At 29.5% G+C, this 11,865-nt stretch overlaps 2 protein-coding genes across 2 annotated transcripts; one reads left to right on the top strand and one right to left on the bottom strand.

Moving 5' to 3' along the window:
* The first annotated feature begins 278 nt into the window (after positions 1–278).
* LOC126838953 (uncharacterized) lies at positions 279–1,514 on the top strand. The gene has a single exon (XM_050573770.1). The coding sequence runs from the start codon at positions 477–479 to the stop codon at positions 1,098–1,100; it is 624 nt and encodes a 207-aa protein (XP_050429727.1). The 5' UTR covers positions 279–476; the 3' UTR covers positions 1,101–1,514.
* Positions 1,515–2,691: 1,177 nt separating this feature from the next.
* Positions 2,692–5,574, bottom strand: LOC126838952 (uncharacterized). Its single transcript, XM_050573769.1, has 7 exons — positions 5,343–5,574; positions 5,061–5,276; positions 4,577–4,762; positions 4,028–4,229; positions 3,806–3,950; positions 3,630–3,740; positions 2,692–2,913 (listed from the first exon to the last, which is right to left on the bottom strand). The coding sequence occupies exons 1-7, from the start codon at positions 5,362–5,364 to the stop codon at positions 2,779–2,781; spliced, it is 1,017 nt and encodes a 338-aa protein (XP_050429726.1). The 5' UTR covers positions 5,365–5,574; the 3' UTR covers positions 2,692–2,778.
* Positions 5,575–11,865: the final 6,291 nt, after the last annotated feature.

Here is an 11,865-nt window from a genome sequence, read left to right as displayed (position 1 = left end):
TAAAGGCAATGTTTTTGATATTAAAATACGAAATTTCTCTTGGCGGGTTTTTGGTAAAATCGATGTTGGTACTATCACAGATTATAATCTGTTGTACTATCTCTAGTATTACACATTTTATAGGTTATGTAACATTTATTGCTTATCACGCGTTATCATTTTTTGGAAGAACTACCCCCAACTCTAGACCTTATACACGATGTAGAGAAGATATCTTCTCTACATCGTGACCTTATACCACTGATTTTATCTACAATGATAAACCGGCTGTTATCAATTATCATAATTGGGACTGAAAATAACAAGGATCATCAGTATTTAAATTTTTAGTATTTTTATTTATAAAATTTACAAAATAATAAAGACACTTAATCGGATGACAAATTAAAGTTTATTATTAACATTTATATGTTTTCGAATTATTTGATTATTATTTTTATTTAGTTTACGTTGAGTTGTACTGTTTCGTTTGTAAAATGCTACAGGACAAGCAGACCTCGAGCTCGGAGTCGGAGTCTGAGAGGGAACTGCATGTTCAAGAATTGGTTTTACCGAAAAGTTGTATCCTTAAAGCAATTGATTCGATGTTACAATCCGATAGCGTGAACAACGACCAGGAAGTTAAGAACATGAAATCTGTCTACAGCCGGAAAGTATCCATGGAGATGGGTGCCCAGTGCTATGATCACTCTGTCTTTCCCGATTATAACGGCCGTAGTGTAGACAATGTGTTTTTGAGCAACAGTCTTCGACCAGTAATGCTCGAAATGCGATTGGCTTTGCTAGCTGGAGATTGGGATAATTATAAAGAATTATTATTGATGTTGTTCAGCTCGCCTAACGTGTCCAATAAGCATATAATGTTTTTAATTCGGTCGTGTTTTGTGTTGATGTTAAGTCACCCAAAACGCACACCCGAATTATTAGATCAATTTATGTGTTCGTGTTTAAATATAAACGAAGAATCAAGAAGGTTGCAGTACTTGGAACAATGTTTTAAACTTATAGAAACTCGCGCCGATGACCTAGACAATATTAGTGAAACCAGCGAAGAAGAAATGTTATTTTATTCTGACATTAGTAATTCAGACAGTGACTGAATATAACACATAGCCTTAATCTTTTTTGGTTATATTTAATTTATACAATTGTTAGAATTATGTGTAAGTATATTTGCTAACGATTTTATATTTACAGTAGTGTGTGTGAGAAAAGTTAAGAGACACTTTATTGTAATTAAAATGTTTGTTTTGTTTTGTTTATGATGTACTTTTGTTAGTTATGGCAAGTTCAAAAAGTTAACTGTTAGGTTATGTTTTATTATGAACCTAAAATTTAAGTACACTTTTCAAATATTTGTATTCACTTTTTTTTTTGTTATTATGGAAAAAGTAAAAACATTGCTTTTTTAAAGTTAATTTTTTACTTAAACCTATTGACATATCTGGTGTACAAGTATCCCATCACTTTAAAGATGTTTCAACTTGAATAAAGTTTAAAAAAATGTTGTAGTACTTAGTTTTTTAGACATCACCTCTCTATTTTTTTTTTAATTACTTGAAAAAAGTGTAGGTGTTAGTGATGGGAATCCGAAAATCCGGATTTTTAAAAAAAAAAAAACGCTATTTAAGCGTTTTTATATGTACGGGGTAGCGATTTTATTTTTTTGATATCTATACTTTTTTTTTTGTATAAACAAATAAAAGTTGAAAAAAAAAATGAATCTTCACGAAGGAATAAGTTTTAATTGTGATTAAGATATCAAAAAACTTAAATCGCTACCCCAAAAAAGTTCTTCTCTATCCATTGTAAAAATTGTATACGGTTACTGTAAATACCACCTTCACATTCTTGTCCCCCGCAAAACCATTTTTTGGCGGATAAATTGCGGGTGGGTAGTGTCCTCTTAAATACAAACGGATTAGGTAAAATTTCTGAAAATACGAGCCCTTAATATTAATATTAAGTACTCTCCCATAATGTGAGAAGATTTCCCATTTAAATAACATGTAAATTTAGATTTTTTTTCAAATTTCTATAACTCAGCGGCATTTTGTGCATATCATTCAAGGTTCCAAATTACTCATAATTAAGCGCTCTACAAAAGTGCCCATTACGACGTAACTGTATCTATACACAATATAGACAACCGACTATACAGTTCAGCAAAATAGACCTTTCCTATTTTATGGCTTATTTACACAGAAATGGGTTTATAACAATATTCTTGCAGATATGTAGTATTCAATTAATAAAGTACTCAATTATTAATTTAAAATAAATTATATTAGCATAGATAATATAAATAAAACAGTACAGGCTTGTCAATATGTAATATTTCCGTTTAAGTAGTGATATATTTCTACAAGTTAATCATAAATTGATTGTTTAAGAGGTAAACAGAAAACATTTCCTTTGCTATTCTCAGTGAAATTAATAATGATAATTATATATACTGTTATCGATCTGTAATTTTTTTTATTGAATATAATTTAATATACCCAATAGTTGGGCAATATCTGTTCTTTATAGATTTGCTATCATGTCAAAATCAATCTTAATAACAAAAACCAACTTGATTATTTTTGTACAGTTGATCACAATTATTTTATACAGCTGAATAAATTAATAATACTAACACTGCTCACAAAACAACAATACCAAACAGTCATATAGAGTAATACAAATCAATTAAATAAAAAATTATAATATATTTACAAATGGACAAACAAAAAATGATTATTTTAAGTTAATAAAACTTGCATATAAAAAGAAATGTTAATCAAAAATTAAATCACTATTGAAGAATTCATCATTTTCCGTAAATGGTATTTGTATACAATCTAATGGTCGTTTCCAAACAGCTGTTGTAATGTCTGTAATTTCATCAACAGTAATTGGCAGCTGTTTGACCTGAGTGAAATTGTAATTTATTAGTAAAGAGTATAATACAAATTAATGTACAGGAACATATAAAAAAAAGGGGTTCGCTGTATGTAAGATAGTTGACATCAAAATATGACCAAGGGATTTACATAACTAGTTGAGATGTAAGTTTTTTTATTTCATTAATCAATTTTTTTTCAATTTTACAATAACTTAGATTATGTTGCATAAAAATATGTGGCACTAATTTTAATTTGTATGATATTTTCAATAGTATAAGCATCGATTATAAATAATTAATGGTATAAGTAACATTACTGGATGATAATACTGAAGGATAAGCTTTCTGAAAGTAAATTCAACAAGGAAAAATATCACGACGCGGTTCTACAAAGCCGGTTAGGCCTACATAATGATATCACTGTGACGCATATCAGGGTATTACAATTATTTGTTTCAATAATAAATTGTCGAAAAAATAAAATGTATATTTCCTACAAAAGTTATGATACGTTAGTTAATACAAAAATATACTAAACTTCTGAATTTTTATTTTAGGAAGTCAAATGCAGAGATATGTTTGGGTCCTATTTTCATATACTCGCCCATCAATAATAACAAGAAAAATGTAAATTTTTTTATACATCTTTTCATTGAGTAGGAAACATAATATTGTGACAATATCAATTGGCATAATAATTATAATTATTAGCATTGAATTATACATTGTATTATTGTTTTACCTTAGTGTTATTAGGATTTAATGTTTCAGGACATTTTTGTGTTTCTTCTTCATTAGAAAGTATTTTCTTTCTATTTTGGTGGACACGATCAATCAAAGTTGCAATTGTCTCCTGTAAAATACAATAATAATTTATTTTTAGTAAGAATAATATGTTTAAAAAAATAAAATAAATACCTTAGCTAAATAAAGAAATACATCTTCTGCTTGAAGATTGTATCGCACAACAAATGGAAGGGCTTTCTGTACTTTATTTAATAGCAATTCACCTTTCTTATTGTGGAAAGTTCTTGTTCTACAAATTTGGAAACATTCATATGCTCTAAACATTATAAAAATGAAAACAATTCAGTATGTTCACATTTAACTGGTTGAAATTTAAAGTATCAAACAACGTACGTTGGAGATAATAATATTGCTAATTTATCTGCTTTGATTTTACGAGGATCTGTAGCATTTCGTACATCTTCTTCCTTTGTTAAGTCAACATCTATTTTAAATTCTTTAATTGTCTCCGTAATGGATTTATATATATTGGGTTTTTTATTGCTTCCACACTCATCATTTTGAGTATTATTTGCTGCCCATGAACTAATAAGATCTGAAATAATTAATACTAATACATTTAAGAAAACTTAACTCTACAAAGATATTTAAGGAACTAGTAAATTAGAAGGGGGGGGGGAAGCAGCGACATAACTTTCAAAACATACTAAATTGTTAAGACTTTAAGTTTCATACAAAAAATAATGTTATTAAATGTCGTTTGCACAAAAATTATTTTTTAAGAGGCCACAACAACTGCAGCTTAGGTGTAAAAATCGTTCTATTTTAGATATAATAGTCATAATTAAAAAAAAATTGGAAACGCTTAAAAAAATAGCATGTACACTGTTTGTTTTGAAAAATCATTGTGCAGAAAAATTGGTAATTAAATTAATATAGTACCAAATCCTGGTGTATCACTAAATTCATAGTCAGCCGTTGCTTCAGTAATTTCAATAGCACTATCAAATACATTCACATCACTGTTACTTAATTTTTGTTTTTTAGGTTTACTCTCTTCTATGTCTTCTAGTTCAGGTTTGTCCATACTAGTAACTGACGTAAATTTATGCATTGATCCTTTCAATACTAAAAACAAAATTTACATTGTAAGACATATGTACATTTTACATTTTTATACACATATTATTAATATAATTTGTTCACATATTAGCATAGCAACAGTCAATAATTATGGATAAAACTAGAGATTACAATGACTAGGACAATGTAAGGATGCTGTAATTTAAGTAGTGATAGACTGTAGACTGGACGGAAGTCCACAACGTCACTTAAAAAAGAGATAGGTAAATGTCATAGAAAAAGATATGAGGAATCTAGGAGTACAGAAAATATATATTATTATTATTATCATCAGTTGACTTACAATAAACACGCAACATTCGAATCAAAGTGTTTTTATTATTTTTTAATATGAAAATAATGTCTTTAACTGTAATTTCTTTAATTTTGCGTTTTTTGGGGTTTTGCGTGGCTTTGTATATTAACAATGCCATTTGTTTGAATAAAACCGATTGAATAATAGCGACTGTATCTTTACGTTGCTTTTTCTCCGCTAAACCATGCATCATTTCACGAATATCTAATCACAAATGATTTTATATAATTACACATATAATTAGCAAGTAATAGAATCCTAACTACAAACCTTGAATAATATCTAAATCCATAGTTTATTGTAAAGCATATACCCAAGTAGATTTGTTTAATAAATGTCTTATACGTTTTTTCTTATAATAGTAAGTCAAGTTATTCAATTTTGAAGTAATAACATAAAATGCAAACGTTTAAAGAATGTTATTTATAAAAATGTGTATATACTATGCATAACATTGATTTTAAATAATATAGATAGGCCCACTGGCATGTAATATGTAATTATTTATAAATTTATAATCAATGATTGTATATTTATTGTTAGATTGTATCCACAGATATGGATAATAAACAATAAATATTATCTATATCAGCTGTGTATGTATCACAGAATAACCAGAAGCGAAACCTAGGTTGGGACTGATAAACGTCGGAATTTCGTTTTCGCCACGGACTATAATACAGGACTGGTAACGGACTGGTCGGCGGAGAGCGGGGTGTGGCCCGGTTGTACAACGCTTCCCGGTTGAATCGCGCCTTGTGCGCCATCTATTGCCGAATAATTTAAATAAAAAGTTTTCAATAGTTCAATAAATAAACTATTATAATCAGTGGTATTTTAATTTAATAGAATATTGAGATCCGTGGATTAACCTAACCTAACACGGAATTGGCGGGAATAGGGCCGACCAAAAATGAGAAAATTTAGTAATATTTTTATACATTTTCGAAAATGCCTCGCAAATTTAGCGTGCATTTATGTAAAAGCGTTTTAAACAATACAATAAAATGCACTCTATTTAAATGCCCCGAGAAAAAATAAATTTCCAAATCAAACCATTTCAAAGGCGAACGGCAAAAGTTCAGTGGCAAATTTTGTGTGTCAAAATCATTTTTTACCCGACGATTTAGTGTAAATTAATATTTTTAGGAAAGACTTATTCAAGCAAATCCGAAGCTGCGTTTACCAATTTAAAATCCAGGGGCAATTTTCATAAATTAATAACTACAATAGAAAACTTTTTTAAGACATTGTACGGTGTTGGCTAGAGGTGTCTTTCAAGACACATTTGATGATGTGTTAAAAACAATAACGCCAGTGTACTTACATGTCCTTCATCCTTGTGATGAACATAAGAATGAAATACTGATGTTCATTCGTAAATATTATACCTATTACTACAAGGATGAGACAGTTGACAAACATACAAAATATGATAATTGTTGACGTCACTCACGTCGACATTTTAATTTCGCGCCAACCATCGAACACTATTAATAGTTCTCGCCCACTCCGCAAGGGCAAATTAAACATATTATAGTTTTCTGTGCGTATGTCAATTTGTATTGATAAATATCTATTGTTTAGCTACTTATCCTGTGCCATATCAATATATTTTATTGAGTCTATTCTTTTATTATTATTGCTTGTAAATTTATTCACACCAAATTTATTATCGAATTTGTAACTTTTTAAACTATGTATTTTATTAATTTGTGCCCAAGAGGTTATTGGATATTTTATAATTATTTTATTGATTTATTTTTTTATTGATTAATAGTATTTATTAGCAAATTGAGCGTTACCATTTTAATTATTTTAATTTGAGTTCTTCCTTACACATCCACACATAAACACACAGGACACATTTTCATACCATATATCTCCCTAGTTTTGCCAAGCAACCCCGACTGGCTGAGCTATTACTTCATTACACGTACACAGCTGACCGGTTCAGTCAAAAGCTATAGCAGTTGGTATCCGGATAAGAGCGATGTATATAGCGTCGTTCACCCCAAGCCGTTCAATAAAAATAATAAATATCGAGATTACAATGTGACGGCTCATACTGAAAAATGTAGATATATTATTGGAGAAAATGAAATTTACTTAATTCTTAAATTTCTTGTTAAGAAATCCAAGAAACAACTCGAACCTTGAGCGTTGTCAGAATGGAATGCGTTATCTGATCACAAAAAAACATGTTTTATAAGATGAACTGAAAGCTCTTAAAGAATTTTTGGGTTCCCTCACCGTCGAGGGTTTTTACTTTAAACTAAGAAAACATGAATTGGTCACGCAAGACAACAATAATGACGAAGACGAATCTGAAGGGAAATAAAATGATAGTAAGATTGTAATGTCACTAATGTAATGAGATTCAATGCATTGGGAATAGTGAAATGTAAAATGTTATATTTATATAATATATTTGTATAATAGTTTATTTTGTTTAAACTGTACTAACTAATTATATTCGTTTCATTTGTTGATTTGTATATTATTATTCTTATTGTAGAAATGTTAAATTAGAACTACTCTCAGACTTGGATTACTTTTGCAATTGGTTTATAGATCATGAAATGGAACTTAAATAAATGTTCTGTAATCATTTTTTCGTATAAAAAAATGAGTTAAACTTTTAACTTAGTTCGATACAACTCGTGTCAATATTAATTTATGATTTAGGAATTTTATTTAAACTTAAGTAAAATTTAAGGGGTTTGGAAGCGCGGGGAGGGGGGGGGGGTTAAGTAGCTTTAACTATGCAATAATTCAGAAAAATGTGTTTTTTAATTTTAATAAATTCCGACCATCTCAATTCATTTTTCGATGAATTTCTATAACCTTAAAAGTATTATTTTTAATTTATATAATTTTTCTGAATAAAGCCATTTTAATTTTATTTAGACCTAAAGGCCTGACAAAATTACGCCTATTTTGAGTGGTGCATACCAGTTGCCTACGAAATACTATCCGAGTTGCCTCTCGCAATCCAAGGTTTGTCGAATTCCCTCCCAACGATCCCTATTAAGCCAGGTAAACGGTACAAAGTAAAGTAATTATATTTAGTACCATCGGCGCTTATCTTCAAAAAAGCTTTGTTTGTTTTTGTTGTACAAGTCCATCGTTGTACCCATAGGCAGAAATTTGATTAATTTTTTGGAGGGGCTAGCATTTTTCTACCTAAAATGACCCGCAAGGGCTTCACACCCCTTCATCATTACTTTGATGAGTGATCGAATAATTTGGAGGGAGGTTTTTAATAATGTTGGGGGGCTAAGCCCTCCCAATCTCCGCCTATAGTTGTACCTATATCATTTACCAGTTTGTTTTTTTTTTTTGGAAATTTTTTCAACCTTTTTTACTTATTATTTCCCTAGGTGCTTCCATCATAAATGAATTTAAAATTAAATATCACGCAATCACCGCTTTAAAGATACAACTTCTTCTTCTTCAAGTTCCTACCAGTTTCGGGTGTTGGATAACATATTGACAATGTTGTTCCTGTCAAGTGATGCTGGAAATAAATCAATTGATGTTTTATTATACCAGTCGCTGAGATTCTTCAACCAAGATCGATTGTCTTCTTCCCACACTTATTTTTCCTTGTAATATAAGCTTGAGTATTTTGTATCGTTAATTATTCCTCATGATATGTCCCATGTATTCTAGCTTCCGAGTTTTTATTGTTGTTAAAAGTTCCTTCTCTTTTCCCATTCCTTTCCCTTTGATTAGTAATACGATCTGTACATGAAATTTTTAGCACTCGCCTACGTAACCACATCTCAAAAGCTTCAATTTTCTTACATGTTAACTCCGTTAGTATCCAGGTTTCGACTCCATATAGTAATACAGAGAACACATGATACCTTAACAGTCTGATTTTTGCACCAAGAGACAGATCGTAACACTTGAATACTTGACGACAAGTCGTCGGTGTGTGTGTTCAAAATAAGAGGGCAGGGCCCGTTTATTAAGACACTAAAAAAAAAAAACAAGTTATAATGAACAAAAAACAATATGTTAAAAATTTTATTTTTTTTTAATCGCCAAAAATAGAATTGTACAAGTATAATATGCAGAATATAGTTCTCTACAAAATAATAGTTTTTTAATTTTTTTAGTATTGAAAATTTTTGAGTTATGATAGAAGTCTAAATACTTTTGCTGAATATTGGTTTTTTGACTTGGGACGGGGGAAATATTTTTTTAACAATTTTTTATTTTTACTTTACGGTTATATACACTAAGACGCTAGTTTTGTAAGGAATTACGAAAACGATTTCCAAAATTGCTTTTTTTCACTACAACCCTATACATCCCTGCTGTTTCTTTTACCTTTTTATGTAAATTGTAACTATTATGTTTTCTTTCTAAAATTTCAATTTCCATTCATTGATTTTGCATTGCGTACTTCTCTTTTTATTAGTTTTTGGATATGTTTGTATCTGTCTGGATCGGTCTTCAATGTTCTTCTTTCTTCCAGCATTTGTAAAATTTTCTCTGTCATCCATTTCTTTCTCTTATTGTTACTCATTTCTAGGTTATCTTTACTAACGCTCTCAAAAGCTTTTCTCATTTACTGAAGTGTCTCCTCTACATTGTTGTTTTTCTTTTCTAAAACTCTGCAAACGTTCTGCATATTTTTTTTAAATTTTTTCTCGTATTTCATTTTTGTTTAACTTTCTCATATTCAATTTATTCTTATGTTGTTTTTTAATAATTTTTTTAAATATAATTCTAAAACTACCAACCAAGGGATTATGATCTGATTCAATATCAGCACCAGGATATGTTTTGACTCCTAAACAGCTATTCCTAAAACGCTATTTAATAAACATGTAATCAATCTCTGATTCCGAACTATGTCACCCGGTTGATCTCGCGGTGATCTTCATGTATATAAGCGTCTTGACGGTAATTTAAAGAAGGTGTTTAAGACAACTAGGTCTTCGTCTTTTACGAAAATCTTCATTATTTCTCTACGTTCATTTCTAACACCCAGACCATGATCTCCAATGAGATCGCCACTTTTTCCTTGTCCAATTTTAGCACTCATGTCTCCTATAATGATAGTCATTTCATGTTTCTTAAATTTTGTTTAGAATATCTGATATTGTGTGATAAAATTGTTCTAGCTCAAAATCATCTGGATCACAAGTAGGGGCATATATTTGTACTAAATTTATATTTACTGGGTTTCCGCTTAGCTGAATAACAGCTATTCTTTCTGATATTGGTACGAAATTTGTAACATATTTTTGCATTTCACATGATACTATAAATCCTACCCCGTGTATATGTTGGTTTTCTTCATTGCCAGAGTAATATACTTTATGACCTTCTATATTGCATTGTCCATTACCTGGCCATCTCATCTCACTGATTCCCATTACGTATATTTCAAGTCTATTCATTTCAGCTATTACATTATCAATTTTCCCGGCTTGGAACATTGTTTTCACATTCCAAGTATATCTTTGTTAGTTTATTAGATACCTTAATGCTTTGGTTATCATTATTCTCCATCTTACAAGGATTTCGCATGTTGACGAACTGGGAAGCCTTGTAGTCGTTGTTAATAACCATGATTATTCCTTACATCACTTACAGCATACTTTAATCAACATTGATATCGAAATACCCACCGATAACAATTATGCCGTCAAATGTGGTTACTAAATACATTGTCATCTTTTGGTGGGTTAAAAATTATTAGAGCGTAATAAAAAACTATTATTATATAAAAAAAATTATTATACCATTTTTTTTTTGGTAATCAGATATTTTTGGGAGGCAATTCGGATAAAAAATATTAAATATTTATTACCTAACGCGGGAGCAACTAGTATTTTTTGGTCCACAATGTACCGAATAGAAATAAAGGCTCCGGAGGGAATTTGGATATCCTTCGGAAGCTACTCGGATGAAACATATTCAGTATCTGAAATGAGAGGTAACGAGTAGTTTATGACTAAAAGTTATGATAAGTAAGGGAAACAATTCGTAGTTTTTCGGAAGCAATTCTTATGCGTCCATTTAGAATAATTAGATTTCAATTTTGTAATTTCGAGGCGCCCTCTTTTAAGTCCCCGATATCACTTATATGCCAACATAAAATGGCAACGAAGAAGGGGAGAGGGTAAAATGTAAACAAATTGATGATTTTGTTTTCCAATCCCACCATAAGGACCACCCTATTATACATATTTAATAAACATGTGAACATATTTATACTGTATCTACATACAACTGCCATATTTAAAAAAAAAGACTTAGCTCCGAACCTAAATAAAAAAAACTATAAACAAAATTATAACCTTATATAGAGTACCTTTAGTTTTTTAAATATAATACCAACTTTTTTTAAATAAAGAAAATTGTACATTTTATGATGTAGGTAAAAAAACCAATGACAACATGATGAAGACGTTTTTTATTTTAATATATTTATTAGTAACTATATTATAATGTTGCATACATCTTCAATTAACTACAATAAATAAATTATTTTTAAATTACGTCAACAAGATAGTTTTGATGAACTTATCGGTTCTTTCTTTAGGTAAATATTGTTATATGATAGTAATTTTATTAAATTATTGTTATTATTATTGTATTATATGTATTATTATTATATATTATATAATTTTGAAGAAAATCATTTTTATAAAAATAATAAATAAATAAAAATGTGATTTTTTCTGAATAAAAAAACACGTTCTGAAATAGTAGAATTAACAACTTAGTAAGAAAATAATATTAAGTTTAATATCTGCAACACTGTCTG

This window comes from Adelges cooleyi, unplaced genomic scaffold (genome assembly GCF_023614345.1).
Source record: "Adelges cooleyi isolate 19-005CV unplaced genomic scaffold, UGA_ACOO_1.1 ACOO_flye_CR_arks_rails_tigmint_CR_PRNA_30, whole genome shotgun sequence".
Classification (NCBI taxonomy): Eukaryota; Metazoa; Arthropoda; class Insecta; order Hemiptera; family Adelgidae; genus Adelges; species Adelges cooleyi.
This window is presented reverse-complemented; position numbering and strand designations above follow the sequence as displayed.